The 21,276-nt window shown below is 39.7% G+C and overlaps 2 protein-coding genes across 3 annotated transcripts in view; one reads left to right on the forward strand and one right to left on the reverse strand.

Annotated features, from left to right (window-relative positions):
* The window catches only part of myo10 (myosin X), a 117,454-nt gene extending 113,813 nt beyond the window's left edge, over positions 1-3,641 (forward strand). The window contains exons 30-38 of the mRNA XM_015378323.1: positions 20-177; positions 324-447; positions 743-1,040; positions 1,120-1,327; positions 1,567-1,703; positions 1,786-1,906; positions 2,068-2,544; positions 2,626-2,817; positions 2,932-3,641. Of these exons, the coding sequence (XP_015233809.1) occupies positions 20-177; positions 324-447; positions 743-1,040; positions 1,120-1,327; positions 1,567-1,703; positions 1,786-1,906; positions 2,068-2,544; positions 2,626-2,817; positions 2,932-3,042 (1,826 nt within the window). The 3' untranslated portion in view covers positions 3,043-3,641. The remainder of the gene's footprint in view (positions 1-19; positions 178-323; positions 448-742; positions 1,041-1,119; positions 1,328-1,566; positions 1,704-1,785; positions 1,907-2,067; positions 2,545-2,625; positions 2,818-2,931) is intronic.
* A 2,079-nt stretch (positions 3,642-5,720) lies between these two features.
* march11 (membrane associated ring-CH-type finger 11) lies at positions 5,721-20,858 on the reverse strand. 2 transcript variants are annotated; one of them, XM_015378318.1, is made up of 4 exons: positions 19,943-20,858; positions 10,765-10,920; positions 9,573-9,765; positions 5,721-8,432 (listed from the first exon to the last, which is right to left on the reverse strand). In XM_015378318.1, exons 1-4 carry the CDS (start codon positions 20,297-20,299, stop codon positions 8,110-8,112), a joined length of 1,029 nt encoding a protein of 342 aa, XP_015233804.1. In that variant the 5' UTR covers positions 20,300-20,858; the 3' UTR covers positions 5,721-8,109. The 2 variants fall into 2 exon arrangements, with proteins under 2 accessions (XP_015233804.1, XP_015233803.1); XM_015378317.1 differs by having other exon boundaries at positions 10,759-10,920.
* Positions 20,859-21,276: the final 418 nt, after the last annotated feature.

Here is a 21,276-nt window from a genome sequence, read left to right on the forward strand (position 1 = left end):
TTTGAATTTTGCTTGGCAGGATACTGGAATGTGACGGTCTATGGACGAAAACATTCGTACCGACTCTACTGCAAGCTGCTGAACGAAGCCACGCGTTGGGCCAGCTCCATCCAGAATGTCATCGACACCAAAGCTCCCATCGACACACCGACACAGCAGCTCATCCAGGACATTCGGGTAAATAATAATATTCTCTCTGTGCAGCTGAGGCTTAGCTTAACAGGGTTAAAGGGACTTCTAAGATGTAAAAGTCCTGAGCCTGTTGTGATACAGGTTCGGATTGGAATTCTCCAGTTAAAGATCAGCTGTGCTTTTGTCTGCAGGAGAACTGTCTGAACTCAGAGGTGGTGGAGCAGATCTACAAGAGGAACCCCATCCTGCGCTACAGCCACCACCCGCTGCATTCCCCGCTGCTGCCGCTGCCCTACGGAGACATCCAGCACAGCGGTAAGACGCAATACAAAAACAGACATCCATCAACTGGGCCAGGAAGGTGACAAAGATCCCAACCACCTTCCATGACCTTTAGCTTCTTATCCTCAGTCATCTCTAACAGATTTGATCCTCACAGGAGTAGCTAGAATTTCACCAGGTACCCTGATGCAAGTCTGGTCTTGATTCTGAAGTATTTCATTTAAGATTATATTCTAGAAAGAGCGGTTTTAAAAAGTGGTAATGTTCTAGTACCTATCTGATTCACCAGAGAGTACATTTCATCTTCTCTCCTCTGTCTCTCACCCAGTGTCACGCAGTAGAAGCTACACAACCCTGCAGGATGAAGCCCTCAGAGTGTTCAGCTCTCTTCAGCACCTTGACGGAGTGGCTGACCCCGTCCCCATCATCCAGGGGATCCTGCAGACAGGTCAGGAGCTCAAACCGCTGCGTGACGAGCTCTACTGCCAGCTGATCAAGCAGACCACCAGGCCGCCGCAGCCTGGGAGCCCTGGGAACCTCTGCAGCTGGAAGATCCTTGCCTGCATGTCCTGCACCTTCGTCCCCTCACGGAGCATCCTTAGATACCTAAAGTTCCACCTGAAGAGGTAAGCAGTGGTGTACAGAGGGGACTTCTTTTATTCCTGTAGCTTACAGTTGACCTGTTGACCTGGTATCTGTCCACAGGACCCGTGAGCTCTTCCCCGCCTCTGAGATGGACCGTTACGCCGCCTTCGCATTTGACTCTTTGAAAAAGACTCGATCTAGGGAGAATGTGCCGTCGCAGGAGGAGATCCGCTCCATCGTGGCCCGGCAGGAGATGAGCACCACGGTTCACTGCCACGGGGGAGGTTCCTGCAAGATCACCATCAACTCTCACACCACAGCCGGAGAGGTTAGTTCCCTTACCAAAGACAACAGAAGGTCACTGATCATAACAAATATACCAAAAAGAAAGCCGGAAATTTTAATCTGGAAAGAGAAAACATGTAAGATTCTGGTTCATTTGAGGAAAAAGACAATAGTGAGTTGGTTTAAAGTCAGGAAAGGTTGTCAGGATTTAGCTTTTAATTTGAAAAGTTCTCCAAAATGTAGTTTGCATTTTTGTGACTGGTCCCCACCCATCCCTGTCAGGTGGTGGAGAAGCTGATCCGCGGCCTGGCCATGGAGGACAGCCGGAACATGTTTGCTCTGTTCGAACACAACGACACCACAGAGAAGGCCGTCGAGAGTCGGACTGTGGTAGCAGATGTGCTCGCCAAGTTTGAAAAGTAAGCTCCAGCATTTAAGTCTAGTTTACAGGCATCCTTTAGCCTCTGGGTCTGCTATTAATGTTCCACTTCTGTTCTGCAGACTTTCAGCGAGCGCAGAGGAAAACAACACCGGCTGGAAGCTGTACTTCAAGCTGTACTGCTTCCTGGACACCGATGGCGTTCCTAAGGACAGCGTGGAGTTCGCCTTCATGTTTGAACAGGTGACCACTGTTGACCTTCATTTAATTCACCTCGGGGGTTTTTTGCATATATTAGTCTCTGCTGGGTAGCTGATTCAAATAGATTGGTCTGTTTATTCAAAAGAGAAAATGATAACATATCAGAGGAAACTTTGTTAAAGGAATGTTTTAATGTCTCTAAGGCTCATGAGGCAGTCATTCAGGGTCACTACCCTGCCCCAGAGGAGACTCTTCAGTTTCTGGCCGCCCTAAGGCTGCAGTACCTCCTTGGTGACCAAAACCCCCAGGCGAACATGCCAGAGATGTCCCAAGTTTTCCCCATGGCCCGCCTGCGCGCCCGCGTGCAGAACTCCGCCAAGTCGTTCGCTCCAGGTTCTGGTTCAGTGGCAGAACGCTCCGGAACGGCAGAAAGAAAACGCTCCAGCTTCCTGGAGGGGACGCTGAGGCGGAGCTTCAGGAGCGGCTCTCTGAGCCGGCAGAAGCTGGAGGAAGAGAACAGCCTGGAGGCCTGGATGAGGGAGGAGGCAGCGGCGGTGAGGACCAGCGTCATAGACAAGTGGAGGAAGTTCCAGGGCATGAACCAGGAGCAGGCCATGGTGAAATACATGGCACTAGTGAAGGAGTGGCAGGGATATGGCTCAACGCTCTTCAACGTCGAGGTGAGGATGGAACAGTTTCCTCTTGTAGGTTTTATGGAAACCGAGCCGAGCATCATTGACCCTCTCTGATAACCCTTCTAGTGCCGTGATGGAGCGTTCCCCACGGAGCTGTGGCTCGGTGTGAGCAGAGAGTCCATCTCTGTGTACAAACGAGGGGAGCCATGGCCTCTGGAGGTTTTCCCCTACGAGCTGATTCTGTCCTTTGGAGCGCCGCTGCCCAACATCTACAAGATCGCCGTGGAGGGCCGAGAGCTGGTCTTCGAAACCCAGATGGTCAGTACCACTCCAAACATAAATCCACCTCTATTGGTGCCTCCTATAAAAGCTTTAACAGTGTGAAACGTGTCAGCCGTAACAAACCTGAATGCTGCTCCTCTCCCCCTGCAGGTGATGGACATCGCTAAGCTCATGAAGGCGTACATCAGCATGATCGTGAAAAAGCGCTACAGCAACAGTCAGTCCGTCAGCAGCCACGGAAGCAAATGCAGTGCTTGGTGAAGTCGGCTGAAGGATGGAGACCCAGAAGGATTGACGCCACTCGTAAGGAGAAACACCACGGTGCTACTACACTGTCCTCACATGGAGGAACTGTTCGCTAACATCACCTTTAAGTGTTTGGTGAAACGTTTCTGATGTTAACTGTTCTTTGGATGCAAAGACAAGGAAAGTAGATGAGGCTGCACCTCAATCCGAAATCAGTGACATTTCTTCACTATGTCCACATTCTGCTGGGGGGATACCTGAGCTCAGACCAAAGTATCTGCAGGTCGGAGCTAATGAGAACATCTGGACCTTCAGGTATGATGCTCATAATCAGTCATCAGAGCAAACCACAAACTAAGGCTAGGTTAAAACCCCTCAGATAAAGATTAGATTTTCTCTATGGGCTACTTATGATGATGCTTTATATGAAGTGGAATGTGGTCCATTTAAAACCTTAAAAATTAAGACATTTATCTGAATATTAATAGATTTGGGCTCCAAAATGTTCCTGTTTTCCATACCAAAGAAAACCGGTTCTCATTGAGTCAGCATTGACTTTTAGCCACTTTTTAAAAAACATGTACAAAGTTGACTTTATGGCCATATCTTGTGGGGAAAAAAGGTTGAAACCCCGTGGCACACAGCAGTTACTAATAAAAAGACTGTCTGAATGTATTTTTCTCACTTCCAAAAACAAAACAAGCTGCCCTGAATACAATTCTCGAGCCTTTCGATTCTTTTATGACTGATTTACAGAGAATAAGAGATCCTAAAGTGCCTGAATGAACTCTAACCAGAAAATTTGCGGGTGAAAGTTTCTCAGAAAAAGAAAAAGGTGCTTAAAGGTTTCCTGAAACCGCTGAACTAGTCCAAGTGCATAAGTCATTCAAGTTTAAGTTTCCAAAATTTCACAACTCACCAATTGTTAGACAATCGTTAGCTGATACCAGATCCTCTGTATATGTTCTGGTGGACCACAAAAATATGCTTTTTTCAGGATTAGATATGAATCATTTTTAGGAAACCTGGGAACAAACAGCTTTTCTACAGCAGCAATCCTTACAGATCTGGAACATGTAAGCAGATGTTTGTTCCAGCGTTGACTGACCCGCTTGGTCCGACCCGGTTCGGCAGCGTGACATTCCAACATTTCTCTGGAGCTCCGCGGGCGGCAGATCCATCCAAAGATGTGCAGGTTCCTCCCACAGTTCAGTGCCTTGTTGTAAATTCTGTACTTATTTTGTTTTACACCTGCGGATTGGTATTTGGTATAATGTGCAATGTAATATATATACATATATATTATATATGATATAATCATGTGGACTGTACATTTCAGGTCTTTGCTTCTGATTTATCATCCCAGCATTTTTCTCTTGTTTTGTTTTTTTGTATTCTTTTAAATCTGAATTAGCAGCAATGTGTGTCGATCTGATGATTCTTACAATAAATAAAACAATTATGTTTGGTGAAACTGCTTTTTTTTCATTATTTTCTTATGATCTGAGTGAAAAAAAATCCCTAAATTTAAATTGGAATTCAAATTTTTACAATTTCATTGATAAAATCAGACATCATTGAAATCAGCTTCAGGATTCAAAGTCTAAAATGTTTATGGGAAAACCTGTAATGCATTACATTGACTTTTGTATTGTATTATTATGTAAGATCAGTGCAGTATAACTTTCATTGATAACCTACAATAAAAACATGCATTAATGTGGAGACAATGAATCAAAGATGTATAAAAAGTCCCATTTCTATGGCATCATCCCTACCTGTGTGACTATCTTGCCCTCAAAGCTTCCTGCAGGAAATTCATGCATTCTGACTAATCTACTTTCTAAAGCAGCGTCTTATTGGAATATGTTATTTTTCCCCTGAGTTTATGTTATAAAAGATAAAGCCTTCCTGTCAAGAAAGAAAACTAAACTAAACAGCTAGAAGCAAGATGGCAACTTTTATTCTGATTGGCCAGGTTGAGCGGTCACCATCCACAGCTTCAGCACACAGGTCAGCTTAGTTCATTTTTTCTTTTTTCTTTTACAGTTGTTCCTATTCCTATATTTAGATTTAGATTTTCACAAACTGCTTAAAACTGAAACTATTATTCAGTTGTTTCACCCTACATCGCTCACAACACTGCAGAACTAGTTTAATCAATACAAGATCCACAAAACAGAATTAAATCTGAGGGAGTCTGACTTTTTTCCAGTTTTTCTGAAGACATTTCAACAGAAAAACTGAGAGCAAAGTCTGGTAGCCTCCAGTTTAAATGTGTTTTGTGGTTTCCATAACTCAAATGATTTACACAGACTTTAGAATAAGACATTTCCAGCCCAAACCTAAGCTACATCAGCATGAAGTGTTTGTCCAGGTGGTGCATGTTAGTTAAGCTGGGAATTCAGATCCTTAAACTAATTTATCTTTGAACAAAGACAACTAGATTTAATGCAAAGGGTGCTTTAAAATTGGCATATAAATAGAAATAAATGCTATTCATAACTAATTCAAATCATGAAAATTGCGTCATGATGTGTGAAATCGTACTGCTCTCCAGAACATCTCACATAGTCCATCTCTCCAAAGGCTTGAAGCTTTCAAATCTGATGGATTTAAATGAATGAATCCACATTTCTCTCTGTGTACAAATATCCTTTATACATGACAACCATGTTACATACAAAGGAAACACATACAGTCACATTCAAGTCATATTTGTGCTGCACAATGAGACGTTGATATTAAGCCTCTTAAGGCACCAAATTAACCAAAAAAATCTTTAAAATCCATCCAATCCTTGGAAGCTCAACAGAGCATTGATCATAAACGTCTTAGTAAAGTGTGGTTAAATTCTTTGTCACAGCAAAACACTTTCATGTTAAATGAATGTTGCTTATAGCAGCGTATTCCAGAAAATGAACAAAAACCTGCTGCATCATCAATTGAAATCTGTACCATTCAGATGTCAGGTTGTGCTCATTAGAAACCATGTTGGCTTCTGTTTTATATCTATGTAAAACATTGATATGATTTAATAGACCTGCTTAGCTTTCTAACTAGTTAGAGTATAAACACTCATCTTTGCTCACTGACTGGGAAGTGTTTATTGGAACTAATGAGATAAGATCTAATTTACTGAGACTTTAAAATAATAAAAAGTTGCTTAATATTCATAGAAAATCAAAAGGGGATCATATTTGGACAGGAATATAAAGGTGGAAGCATCAACATTTTGTACTGGACAAACATTTCTGCAACACGCTGACCCTGTTCAAACTAAACACCTCGAGCCTCTAGTGGTTATTTGCATTACTGCTCTGTTAATTTCAATTTAGGGATAATAAAATACATTCTTGATAAAAAAAAAAAAAGAAGAAGAAGAAAATGTTTTATGCTTTAAAATAATGAAATAAAAAAGGGTTAGAGTTAAGATCTGTTACTTAACTTTGCTTCCACATTGATATTGTCTCAATCAGTATTAAACTGGGTTCAGATAAGAGTCCAGTTATTAGACAGACAGAAGAGACAGAGCTACAGTTATGATGAAAAGAACATTAATTATCTTTCAATCATTAGATTTTCTGTATCAGGACATAATTAAAAAAACTGGATGTTTATTGGGTAATATAAAGTGTAAAATAATGCACAACAGAATAGGGGTCATCAGCACTGAGATGTGGGTTAACACCACACCAAGACCTAAAGACATCATCACTGCAGGTGCAACCTTATGACCAGCAACTAATGCTGCTTATAAATCTTTAAAGGGTTATGAATGTACTATAGGGAGACAGTATCCAGTGGATAAAACATTTAAGGCAAATGCTAATCTTTTCAGTGGTGGAAGCAATGCAACACTCTCCAATCTTCAACTCTACAGCCCTCAGCATGCTAAATGTAAAAGTTCATAACAGGACAGGTCAAAAGTGGCTTGATTTGGAAGAGGCTGGGGAAAAAAATAAAAAGGGTTTAATTTCTCTTTAGAGAACATGGCTGGGTCTGCATGAAGAAAATTACTTCTGGAACAACATTCTATGGATGAGACCCAGACAGCTCAGCCACAATGATGTGGTTGGAGAAAACCATACTATAGAATATCAGTGCAAGCAACTACTGGTGGAGGGATGAACACCTGGGGTTGCATTGCAGCCATGGGAACTGCATGCTTTGTATTCATTGAGTCAACTATGACCTGCTTTGATTAACAAAGTATTCAGGAGTCTTATGTCTGACAGTTGAAGCTTAACTCAAACTGGTTAATCAACAATAATCCCAAACAGCAGACATCCAGTTTTTATTATGTCCTAGCCTTTAGATGAGTAGAAACACCTGCAAAAGCTAAATTAGCTGAAGTAATGTTTTCATTACGTCCTGATAATTAAAATCTAAGAACTGAAGGAGGGGGTTATTTTCTTAAAGATGACTGACAGCAGCTCAAATAATGTTTCTGGCCTGTAGTGACGGTCTACTTCTTTAGTTCACAGTGCTTAAAGTCTGAATACATCCTGACAAATTCCTCAGTAACAAAACGTCTTGGCACTAAAGACAGTAACAACCCTAGATTAGAAGTTTTCTGAATTTGGACCTTTAGAAGCTGCTTGGCTGCCTCTACTGAAAACATCAAGGAGTTCCTAAGTTCAGACCATAAAAGGTGACAGATCTCAAAGAGAAAGTTACCTAAACTGCTTCGACTAGACTGAAATAACCTATTATCAAACCTTCCTGATCTAGAATCTAAAGGATTAAATGAGCCCCAAGTTCTGGAGTAAGCAATCATAACAGAATAGTCTGACCTTATATACGCTACGATTTCAACTGTTTATGATGGATGAAACAGACTCAGCCACAGTGCCAACATTGTGTTCTTGAACATCCATCTTTATGTCTTGAAACAGCTGCTGTAACGTAAAGATGGAAGAGCAATACCTTATAGAGATTGGTTTGGGGACCAGCCCCAGAGAGAAGAAACACCCCAACTTATCTGAAGCACATGAAGCAACCAGAACGGTGGCAACGAAGTTTGAATGTATGAGCCTCCAGATTCCAAGAGTGTGATGGATCCAAGGTGTTTACTCTGCTTCAAACTGACGTTACACGAATGACAACCTCTCCCGAGTCAGCGTCCTGGCTCAGGTTGTTTCGAGGCACCAGCCCACGACAGAAGGGGGCCAAACAGAGGCAGGTCCACGGCCGTGACCCGAGCTGGGTGGGATGCAAGGGCCCGCCGGGCCCAAGGGTAGTCAGAGGCAACCAAAGCGTCCTGGGGCCCAGCGAGGAGTGGGCAGTGCTGGTCTCCTCCATGTCTTTGGCCTTGTCATAACTTTGAACATCCCAATGGAGGTTTACTGCTCGCCAGCGCATGAAGACGTTATACACTGCTGCCCCCTCATGGACTATCAAACCTGTTACAATGACAGCAGAGGAGGACAATGGGATATATGATAAATGTATGGGAGGACAGAGAAACCTCACTTATACGTAGCAACACAATGTCACTTTGAAATTTTAGAAAACAATTCAGCTTTGAATTTGAGTGCATAAGCGAGATCCTATTCTGAGAAATGATTTCCATAAATAAAATGTCCAGGGCCACACTTTTAAACCATTGACTTCTGAAGTTCTGTTTCATCCCTACTGACCGCCAGAGGCGGTGCTTGAAGCACCGCCTCTGGCGGTCAGTAGGGATTCATAGAACCGTAGTTACGGTAGTAACTTTCGTTCTCCATGTAGCACAGACGCTAATTTCCCTTTGTCAGAACAGAAACGGTAAGAAAACATGACATACTTAATCTTAATGCCACAAGCAAATAATGATATTAGAATAATTTAAGAATAATTTTAAACAACTGGAACTTTGAGACATAAAAAATCTTCATTATGGGATCACTGGGTTTCCATAGCAACCGTTGGAGCTATGTAAATGCCAGAAAAAGGCCCTACCAGCATAAATTTCTTTGAAATTTTAGGGAACTTTACAGGGCCTTTAACTGGACTTGTGTGTTTTTTGGTCACAAAAAGCTCTGATTGAGTTAGAGGATGAAACCTTTTAATCAACAAATACTGCAGACAGTAAAACAAACTATGTGATGTAGAAAAGCACATCATGTCCACTGTCAAGTAAGGTGAAGAATGTGTGATGCTAGGGGTCTGTTTCCCTTCCAAAGACTCTAGAAACACTGGCATTATTAAACCTTTTGTTATGGTAGGATATTGACTTGGCAGAAGAAAAAAACAATTAAACCCTGCAGTCCAATAGAAACAGTGCTGTGCTTAACAGAGGAAAACATGAGGAGTAAATGCTCCGGGCAGCAATTACTTTCTTTGTTTTTTTTCTGAACAATTACGCACAACATCAGTGTTGGATTTTTTTTTTCTGTTATTTGCTCCACATTATAACCTTGTGCCCTTGTACTTCTGTGTGATCTTTAACGGTGCAAAAATGAACTTACGGTAAAACAACCCACAATATCTCCAGAAAGCTTTTTTGCTTTCATTTGTGTAAAAGTTAAAGATGTTAAAGAAGTTAAAGCTTCCAAACTGACCTACGCAGACCAGATCCATGAAGCCGTACATGCCGTAGCAGATCTGGAAGAGCACATCACGGCGCTGCCAGATGGCCTGCGGGCTGAGAGCCGACCACAGCAGCCAGGAGATGCTGGCCACCAAGAAGAGGGAACCCAGGAACACGGCGATGATCTGCACCTTCTCCACCAGGGTGATGGTGATGGACTGCCACTGAGACAGAAGACATGGATAAAAACTGTTCAAACAGCGAGTCAGCAGGTGCACATAAGAATAAAATGTGGTAATATTTGATCTATCCTTCAAATAAAAGTCGGCAGGATCATTGCTGAAAGACAGTTTTCACTTTCTTTCATTTTTTAAAATGTTTTCTGTAAAAGAGTAACAAAGTTGTGTATAAAAATGAAGTGATTGGATGGATGATAGTCAAATTAATCCTAAAAAGCATGCTGCGCACATTTTGCATCGCACCTTTTACATTTATACCCCTAAATAAAACAATTATGATGAAATTTAAGAAAATAAAGTCATTTTAATAAACATGATCCACTCCTTAAAGTATGTCTGTACCATTAGTTATTTTATTTAGACACTACATGAAATGCACACAAAAAATATATATATATTTTTTTTTTATGCTGCCTGGTTCCATGTCAACCCTAGCCAGTATTATGAAGAGCCAGACTGCTGGATTTAAAGAGTCAGATGTGGCTCCAGGTTGGAAGATATGAGCTGTTTCTTTGTATTTGTCTAACAAACACTTTCATCTCTGTCCAAATCTGGATTTAAACTTTAATTACCATTTTAAGCAAAACCGAGATTGTGTTCCTTGCTTTTTAGCTTTATATTATTCAGCTTAACACAAAAGCAATTCAGATAACACCTTATAGAGTTTACTTTATTTTCCTAAAACCCTATAGAAAATAACAACAGGCACTACCTCTTGTCACTTCAGCACTTACATACTAAACTATATTTCATGAATTCAATGCTAATACAATCCTTTTATCTTTTTATTTACATACCTTAATGATACTCTGAATTATTCTTTCTCTCTGTCTTCATTTCTCTTTATCACCTCTAAGCAAATTGTCCTTCTTGGTATGGATGATCTGCACAATCTAAAACAACATGATCTACCTGTTGAGTCCCCATGCTAACCATCTGTCTAAGCAGTGCCCTGATGGAACCAGCTGAGTGAAGTACCTTTACCTGCCATGGTCTCTTCATGTTGATGGCGATGACCTGGAATCGATAGCAGCAAAGCTCACAGGTCCAGCAGCCTCGTTCGCTGATCCACTTCAGCAGACACTGCTGATGGGTGTACCGCACCGAGCCGTCACACCGGCACGGGTTCAACAAATCACCCTGTAAAACCAAAGAAAGTATAAGAATAAATAGGTCAAAGGCAAAGTCACACATATCTAAAGTATAAAATCAAAAAAGATAAACAAACAGCAGCAAAACCTGTGAAGTTTTTGTGCCTTTTCACTAATAATAAAACGTTTCTCTGCTATGAAAGTTTAAATTTTTTCCATATCAAAGGCTTATTTATGTTAAATAGATAAGCTGAGATAAACAAAACATGAAACCACAATTAATCAAGCAAAGTACTATAGTATAAAAGATATACTGGCCTTTATAAGAATATGGTACAAGAATAAATCTCTTGTTGCTTTAAATAAAACTGAGGGGAAGTTTTCAACTTTGATACTTTATGAGCATTAAATAAAATGTCATGAGTAGTTAAAAAAAAAAAACACAAGGATAGAAAAAATATATATTTTTCCAAACTAAAATAATGAAAACCGGTGAGGGTGGAAGTGGGTGAAAACTAAACAGAAAATAAGTAACTCCCAGATTTAGATGAGACAGCAATCTCCTGTATCCTCCTTACATCCAGATAAAGGAGTGAAGATGCATTTATGCGGGTGAATATTATAAAACCTTCAAAACTTTGCTCTAAAATGTATGTCTTTCCCAAAGAAAACAAACGTAATGTAACACCTAAAAGAATCACGTCTGCATTTAAACATGGTGGTGTGAGGATCATGCTCTGGGGTTATTTACAAAAGAAATATAGTGTCATGGAAATTATGAATAAATGCAAATACTGATAAGTTCTGATCTCAGGTGTTTCCCACAAAAACTAAATATAAAAGAATAAGTAAATAAAAATAATTGAACTTTATTAATTTCAAATTAGAGAAATCAACTCTGCATTTAACCCATCCTCTTTGGGGAGCAGTGGGCTCCCACTGTGTGGCGCCCGGGGTTAAGGGTCTTGCTCAGGGACCCAGAGTGCCGGCTGTAGTGATCGAAACGGATACTGGCAACCTTCTCTCAGCACAAGTGCACTGCTCTAACCACTAGGCCATCACTCCCCCTCAAAGAGGGATATTATATACATCAATATATATATATACAGTGAGTCCAATTTCACAATGAATATTATACATACTTTTCATAAGAACAGTGTAATTTAGGGAGGGATGAGAATATGAGGTAATTTAAGAGATTTAAAGTACTTTTGTGAAACATTTTTCCAAATATCTGCATTTTTTGAGGTTTGGTTTGTCATTCATACATGTAGCCTCTTTGTGGATGTGTTCCTCCAAAAATATATGTTTTTATTTCGTATATATTCATAAAAATAACAATATTTTGGGGAAGCAAACAGCTCAAACTTCAATTTGAAGATCCATCTAAAATAGTGATTTTCAAAGAGGGCCCGCCAGGGGCCGCTAGGAAAGCCTTAAAAAAAACTAGGGGGGAAAAAAAAAATAATATGCAAAAGAAAATATTAAAAATACATTTTGTTATCAAAAATATATATCTTAATCATCTTCTTTATAAACTATAACTTATAATCCTATATAATTAGCTTAGTTAGAGGCTCTTCCTCTGTCTATCTAAGCAAGAAAGGGCTATCCAACCTTGGCTGGTCCTTCAGGTCACTGAGATGCCGTTTGCTTTTACAATAATATACTTGTTTGTATGACTTGTTTGACTTTTAACTATAAAGCTACTCAAAACAAAAAATGAAGCATGTCCAGATGTGGACAGTGATGACACTAACAGGCCCAGTCCTTCCTTTACGCTCTCATAACAACAGCTTCATAAAAAATGATTGGTTACAAATATAAACAAAGTATAGACATGCTTATATTTTACTGCAAAGCAATTTTGATAATAATAAATGAACAGGAATAAAAGTAAATCAAACATTCTAATAGTTGACTTTTCTTTAGATATTTTATAGGATTGTTGGCTAATTTGCAAATGGGGTCCTTAGCTGGAAGCGGTTTGTTTTCTATATAAAGCCTTATCTGAGTAACATACAAGGTGAAAATCTAAAGCCTGTTTTTGACTTTCTTTTTTAAAACGAACCTCTTTAAGGTGATTAAGCTACAAATGTAAATGTGCTTTCTTTTGCAAACATTTGATCTGTTTTCATCAGTAAATCAGTGCCTAGTTTTATGTTTCCAGACTCAAAATTTGCTGATGGCTTCTTTAGAAATAGAGAAATAGAGGATGCAGGACAACTTGTGCATGTACTGTAGTGTTATACAGTATTACCCTAAACTTCACTAAGATGTCTGTAGCTGCAGCAGGCTTGATTAATGACAGTGGGTCCAGGTTGGTGGATCCTGGTGCCAAAAACCAGGAGGAAGATTAAAAACAGCAAAGTAAGGGGTTTAGAGCGATTCAGCACTGAATTTATAATCACTAAGTTTCATGTAGGTGTCTTTCATAATGCCTGGTTAGACTCCACTAACAAAGAGGTGCTTTATCATCATGTTTTGCAAGGAAAATAATGAAAGTTTCCTGAAAGGAACATTTTCAGAGCAACTATTGTGTCCTTGAAGCTCAGTTACTGCAGATTCCTGTAAGCAAGTAGGAAGCGAAGGGAGTGGCTTGGCATATAGAGGAACACATTTAATCTAAAGCAATGATGGCATTTTTCTGCAGATTTTCTCTTTTTACAGCAAGCATCTCAGGGATATTTGACTTTATTTTCACATAACCAACCAGATCCCTTCTGTACATTTGTCTTCACACCCTCCAGGCTGTTATACAAAGCGATCTGCATCTATCAAAGTTACAGTTATTCCATTTCACATCGACCAGTCCCTGTCGCATCTTTAATAAGTTTTGAGGATAGGAGAGAAGCTGTCTGTTTCTGATTTACTGCAAAACCACGGATCCAGGATTAATCCTCCATTCATTTCCATGATCTAAATTTCCCCTTCACCAAAACACCTTTTGTTTTAGAGACTCAACTTTGCTCTTTTCCCTCCAGCAGGTGATTCATCAAAATACACCCATAACTTGTCCACCAGAGGGCCTAAAGTCAGTGATCATTTCTCAAACCTACAGCAGGATGCGGCTTGGAATTAATCATCACAGCTATTTCTCCCTTTTCTCCTTCCTGTACTGTAGGTGTTTTTTTTTTCAGACTTTCCTGCAGGCCTGACCTGCCAGCTGGGTTGAGACGGGCATATTAATAGCATATTAAGGTCAGTGGAGCTTATTTTCCATGGAGTCATATTAACCTTATGTGTTTAAAATGACCTCAGAGGCTCTGAGTTCAAACTGGTCAGTCCTCCAGTAAAGGAGTGCATGATGAATCGAACAGAAAACATGATTTCAAAATTAGTCCTGACTTTAATGAAGGCTTTATGAAATGAATGTGACAAGAAGACGACCTACGGTAGCAGGAACAGAAACATAATCTATCCTGAAGCTACTCTTAAGTGCTGCTTTGGGAACCTTTATTTCCTTATTTTTCTATTAATAACTTTTAAACTTGACCTACTTTTAAAGGTAAAGTAAAAAGGTTTACACCGTTGGTACAAACATCAGAGGTTAAATGACAGGATCTACAGTAACTTCATCTTTAGAGAAAAATGCATCCTCCTTTCATTAAAGTGCAGTTTCTAAACTCAGTGATGTAATAAGAGTTGGGAGCCATCCGGGTCTTAATGTCCTTCCTATGAAATCATTATTAAATGCAGAAGAAGAAAGACTTTGGTTTGAACTCTACTGAACTAAAAGCTTGCAGAGGGCATTTAGGCATCATTCAGAAAAATCCAGTTTACACCTAAGATCCCAGCGACCTCAGTGTTCACTGCTGTTCAATTATTTGACTGAAAGTAATGATGAGTGGTCAGTCTTCCTCTTTTTCTGCTGTTCTCCAACATAAAACATCCCTGTTTCTCTCTTCTTGTGTCAGATGGTTGGATTTACTGAGACGATAACCTTCCTGAAAATTTGTTTTCTATTTTATCATCTGGTTTGGTTTACTTTAACTCCCAGCTTAGCTAACTGCAGTGTTTATAATTAAGTCAGCTAATCACTTTGATAATAAAGCTATATATACTTTGAGCATCTTATATATTTCATTTATTTACCTAATATAATGAACGTCACAGCAATTTAAACAGAAAGCCAACAGGCGGTAACACATAATACTTGTCTTTTCAAGAACTTCCCAGGTACATTCTCACATCTCAGAGGGTCATCTCTAGAACATTGCTAGTGCTTTAAACAAACTTTTCCTTTACTTTTTTTTTTTCCATAACTTACTATCTGGTACATTTCTAGAGCTTTCACTTTGGAATTTTTTTACAGCTAAATTTCCCAGTAACTTTTATTTCCCTACCTGAACAATAACTTTGTTTATGGTTCTGTCCTGAAATAAACTAAGAAGCTAAAGAGTATCTCCTGTTACTTTCCAAAAACCTTCTTTTCTCAACCATTCTTTTTACAACTTTCCAACAACTTACTTTCTTGTACTTTCACAGCTTTCTTCATTACTAGAATTTCCCTTGAATTTAACAAGTTACTTTCTAGAACCTTACAGGATACAGGATAAGACCTATATGATATACCAGATTAAACAAATAAATTTTAGGTCACATTATAACAGCAGCTAATACCCTGTCAGTTCTAGGAAAGTTAAAAAGATATTTCACCATCTATGTTGGACTGGAATATATTTTATTTATGTTTTATTTATAATAAGGTATATGCGAATATGTAAATACATTTGTATGGCTGTAGTTTTGATTTCTGAAGGAAAAATATCATTTGTTGACCTTAGGGCTTATTGTTTGGTTCGGCTAAGACTAAACATTTTGACAGGACAATATAATTAATGTAATGTCTTTAATCATAATATCAGCTTAATTTAGACATTTATAAAAGGTCATGTAAGGTCTAAAAAGTTCTAAATTAAGTTTGGTTTTGGGGAGCATGACTAACCGGTAAGTTTCATATAAAGGTTTAAGGTTTGTATTTCAGTTCAACTCCTAACATGCTTTCTGTGTTTTATTACAGCGCTGTCTGGAAGATTTAGAATGAAAAATGCCTTATAAAAGTATTTAGCCTCCTGAAACATCTTCAGTTTTGGACACATTATCATAAATTGAAATGTATTTTAACGTCGTTTTGCGGAATTGTCTTGTACAGAGGAGAACATAACTATGCAATGAGAGCGAAATAAGTAACAAGACTTTTGAAAGAATAAAAATCTGGAGAGTGATATTCATTTATAGTCAGAAAAAACTTTGATGTGTTTGTAGAAGCAATACTTCTGGGGTCAGCTTCACTCATCTAGATTAAGATTTTTTTTTTTTTATTAATGAAGGTCAGACAGAAAGGATGGAGAGCACCTCTGAACAAATGCTTTCAAATAAATTTACGTCTAGACTTTAAATAGGACATTCTAGAACATGATTCTGCTCAACCAAACCATTTTCTGCAGGTCTGGTTGTATGTTTAGTCTTTCTCAGCGCATCTGAAGTCAGTTTTCTTAGCATAGATTAAAATGGTGTAACTGTTTTTCAGAACCTCTGAAACATTTATTCCTGAAGCCATGATTATATTTTCCCAGAGATATATAAATATACGAAAGAAAACATTTTAAAAAGAAAATTTAGTTAAAATAAAAAAACATGCATTATTGGATTTTTGTGACATTTGCAAATGTATTCAGTATTTTTATCAATAGATCAAAGGTTTCTCAGAATAACTTTATTCCTGACACGACAGCAAAAGTGATCGGAAGTTCACCTATAATTCAAATTATTAAACTATTCAAGTTAAGGGAGCAGAAAAGGTGTCAAATCTGCTCAGCTCAGCTTTTCTAATGCTAAACCAGTCAGGCATCCACAGAGATATTAAATATGAATCTACCATATCATTTTGAGCAGGTTATTTTGTTTTTTGATAACTAGTAAGCTTTTCCTAGGCTCTCGGGCTTATATCACAATCAAATATAAGTCTGGACCCGGAGGCAGAGTTATTAGATTTGATCTGCTAATAGGCTGGAGCCCACGTTGAGAAGACAGGATATTCACTTAGGCGTTTACTGCCCTGACTCCTGTTTCCCTTAAGCTCTGCTAGCAATGAATCGTCCTTCATCAGGGGCCTCTGCTGTCACGAGCCAAACAGGCCTGCAGAGTCTCAGATTTCAGCAAAGCCTGGACAGAGAGTCGATTTGTCCCTGCAAGTCCACATCTGTCCATCCGCTTTCAGGAAGACCTGCAGACAAATTGGTGCATTGCTTGGGGAGGGAGCTTTAAACTGATTATGGTTTGGTCACTGTCCTGCACCTCTAGTGTGACAGATATGGTGAAGATTTGTATAGCTAAACCAACACATTTCATCGCTTTATGAGTATTTTAAAGTAATCTACATGAATGTTTGTCTCTTTGTCAGTTTTGCTGCTGTCCTAAGATTAAAAAATACATATTTAACATTATAACAAATGGCCTACACATGTAAGGCACTTTTATAGAGTCCAAGGACTCCAATGCACTTCACAGTATAATCAGTCATACACTCACTGATTCATAGTGGTAAGCTGCCGCATATCTCCTGCTAACTTAAAGGGCAGACTGCCATACAGTCAGCATCACCAAGCCCTCTGACCAGGCCCTCTGGCAGTAAAGTGGAGAGACATACCAGGGTTTGGAACCAGCAACCCACAGCTTACAGGATGATCTCCTACACCTATAACCCATTTAAAGAGTTGTGGTGTGATCTCTCTGAGCTTCTCCATCCCTTCACTCCTACTCTGTGCCTCAGGTCAGCTGAGTTGAATTGTTTTCCTCTTCACTGTCTATTTTTAAAAATTGTCTTATTTGGTGTAATTTTATTATTTCTATTTATTTATTTTAGTTATTTTATTCTTTTAAGCTGTTTTGTTGTTCGTATACTATTTTATTTATTCGGTATGTGCAGCACATTGTTGCAGCTGTGGTTGTTTGAAAGGGCTTAAATATAAAGTGGAGTTGAAGTTGAGTAATTGTAAATGTCATTTCGGAACATAGTTTCCTCTGAAGGACACTGACAAATCTCTAAAAGAATTTTTTTTTTTGTAATTAGAAGATTTTCGTTTAAAATTTACCGGCTGATCGTATGCAGGCAAACAAGGTAATCTAAGCCCACAGCACCTTGGATCCCACCCTATGCTTAACTATGGGCATGGATGGCTTTTCCATATATTAATCCTACAACAACCTATTAACTTGGAGAAATCTGGTTAAGTTTAAAGGCACATATAAGATCCTTAATATCACTGGTCGTTTCACAGGTGGAACATCTGGAGGAAATTGCGTTATTTCACTCAGGAAAACTGCTTTTAGTCACTAAGCCTTCTCTGATATCATTCCAACACCAATCAGGAAAAAATAACAGTTATAGTCTCTTCTGTGAATAGATGATAACGCTGACTCATTAGATTAGACCAGTTAACACTGAGCATGTGCTGCTGCCATCTTGTCTTTTCTTGAGTGTGTTTTTTGAGGTATTTCCATCCTGCTGCTGTTGTTTTTTTTGGTTGCTTTTTTTTTTTTTTTTTTTACATTTGTATAATAACTAATATTTTCCTGTGTCAATTGTGTCTCTTAAAAATTTTACTGTATTCTTAAAAGTTACTTATGTTATTAACGAATTTTAGGAATTTCATATCTTAAACATTACTTGATTTATTACTTGTTTGTTTCTCTCATTGTCTTGGTTTGTGTTGATGCTTCAAAATGTTTTATTGCATGCTTTAAATCTTCTTTCCTTGTATCTATTTACTTTACACCTTTTTAGGGGGCACTTTTCTCATCTCGTCATGAACTACGGATCCATTCTGGCCTTTTGGCAAACTAGCATATTTTAGATTTGCACTCTTATATGTAGGGGGTGCATTTGCATCAGCCGGTTGATTGATTGGCCCCAATTTCCTTAATTTTGGGAGATCTGTGATCAGTCGATACTTTAATGTGAAAACAATCTTATCCACCAACCTGATCTACCTGTACAGGTCTAAAAGTCACCCACTGTCAGTGCTCTAAACTTTCAGTTATATTTGAGAGCAGATATCTGATAAGTTGTAATCATTTCACAGGTGCTTATTAAACTAATTAAACTAAATTACCTTATACTAAACTATTTAAATTGTAATAATCAGAACAGGAAATGTATTTTTTGGAAGACATCAACCAACAATAGGTTGGCATAGAAACTAATGGTTGTGATGGAGGACATTCTGCTCCCTATGCATGTTTGCAAAATCAACTTTGATCATCAGTTACCTTTATTTGATTTTTTTCTGGATGTAGCTAAAGCCTAGTTTACACCAGTATTCATTTCCTTCCTTCTTGCACATTTTCTGTGTCAATTTCTTTTGACAATTTTACATTTCTTCTATTAAAGCCAGATTTGTATAGTTCTTAATAGTTGGCCTGTCAAAATTTCACCTGAGCCGGATATCTCAGCAGCTCCTCCATATTACCACCACTACTCTCTTGGTGATGTGGATTGACATATCTTCTAAGGTCATTGTCCTCCCTGACCTGCTCTTCATTAACCTTCTTATGCTCTTTATTTTAGGGCAAAAACATACAATAATTGTGTATGTTTGTGTTGATCTACAAGAAAATGTAAATGAAATATATGAATAGTTGTGTTTGTTTCACAAAAAAAAGCCAAAATGCATAGGAAGACTTTTAAAAGGTTCTGTCATCAGGGTTTCAGCAGGTTCTTATCAGTGAGCTCATTTTTAGAAATGGTGATAAACTGTCAGGAGTGATTTCAGCTCCATGCTTATTCAGTCCTGCTCTCTGAATTATTAATAAAGCAATCACACCACCGCAGATTTCTAACAATAAATGCTTCAGATTCCTGTTGCGTCTGATCCCAGAGAGCTCTCTCAGCAGAACTGAAAGTCATCTAATCAGCATGAGAAGCTGCCACTCAGCAGCTTGACGTCCCTCTAATTAGACTAGAAGCTGCCGTCAGCCAATCAGAGGACAGCATGCTCACCTTCACTGTAACTCCCTCCACGGACAGATCGGCTGGAGAGCAGTGAGAACCAGAAGCAGCAGCCTACCTGTTCTGCTCCCTGGAAGCAGATCCTGCAGCTGGGGGTCGGGATGCATGTGTCGCTGCTGCAGGTTGAAGGTATCGCTTTGTCAGATCTGCCCCCCACCGCCCCCTCCTCGCTGGAAGTGTTCCCCCCGTTGTCCTCTCTGAATTTCCCATCGTCAGCCGCACGCGCCCGGCCCTCCTCCTCCTCCTCTTCCTCCTCCTCATCCTCTCCTGGCTGCGGCTTCTCCTGGCCGTCGGGCTGCGGACGTCCTTGGGAGCCGAGCGGGTCGCTCTCCTCCCAGGTGTGGCGTTTGTTGTCGGTCGGAGACCCCCTCGCCTCCCCCCATGCCGCTCCCGCATCTCCCCCCTCTGTGCTCATAATAAAATGCAAAGTCAATATTCAATTGCATAGATGCCTCCCCCCTTACTGCGGGATCCACGTCCACTGCCACGCAGGGATTTGATCAGATCCTCCTCGGTTCGGCTCTCCTAAAAGAGCTCGGTCCGCCCGCGGAGCTGCACATCAGCAGCCGGAAGCTCCTGATGCTGGAACCGCCTGATGCGCTCCGGAGAGCCGCACAGCAGCTCCATGTTCCTCCCTTGTCCAGATCACCTTCTTCCCCCCCTCCTCGGAGCAGAAAGATTAAAAATCTAAAAGAAGTCCTCCTCCTCACCCCGCTGTGGAGCAAAAGAAAATAATCCTTCCCAAGTCAGCTGCAAGTTCTCTGAAGAAGCCCTGATCTGTCAGGAAGCAGCAAAGAGCATTTCTCCTCGGAAATGACCAATCAATCAAATTATTATCCCATTAATATGATGGAGGAGACGAGTTTCCAGAGGCAAACAGAAACTACTCTGAGTAGAAGCGGCTATAGGAGGTATGAGCTGGCTGATGATCCCAGCAGCAGCATCAGGACCAGGAGGAGGAGGAGGAGGCTCCAGGTCAGTCAGTCTGACACAGAGAAGACTTGATGTGCTGAAACGTGGCGACCCGCTCAACTCCTCCTCCTGGTCTTAAAGGAATCACCTGCTGGTGCACAGATGTCATCAACATCATCATCACTGTCAGGAGTGAATGTGGCTTTATAAGGAAAGTCAGATGAGAATATAAAACCTGAATAAGTAGATGCAGAAAAAATGTATAACTGCAAATCAGTTTCTGGATTTTGATAATTTTCCAGCTATCTGGTGTCTTCTGGGCAGGGCAAGTTTATTTGCATACTGCACATTAAGTACAAGGACAATTCAAAGTAATCTACATACATTAAACGGTAAAATAGAAGACAATAAAAGCAAATAATAAATGTAATAAACATCATAAAAGTAGGTAGTAAAACAAATAAACCAGTTGGATCACAA

Source organism: Cyprinodon variegatus, unplaced genomic scaffold (assembly GCF_000732505.1).
Source record: "Cyprinodon variegatus isolate N-32 unplaced genomic scaffold, C_variegatus-1.0 Scaffold170, whole genome shotgun sequence".
Lineage (NCBI taxonomy): Eukaryota > Metazoa > Chordata > Actinopteri > Cyprinodontiformes > Cyprinodontidae > Cyprinodon > Cyprinodon variegatus.

What these genes read in the sequence shown, in the direction of transcription:
- march11 (XM_015378317.1), bottom strand. Translation starts at nt 20,299, where the DNA reads ATGAGCACAGAGGGGGGAGATGCGGGAGCGGCATGGGGGGAGGCGAGG. An exon ending in GCTTCCAGGGAGCAGAACAG is followed by an intron (nt 10,921 to 19,942) that starts GTAGGCTGCTGC and finishes TTGGTTTTACAG; the next exon opens with GGTGATTTGTTGAACCCGTG. An exon ending in CATGGATCTGGTCTGCGTAG is followed by an intron (nt 8,433 to 9,572) that starts GTCAGTTTGGAA and finishes TCATTGTAACAG; the next exon opens with GTTTGATAGTCCATGAGGGG.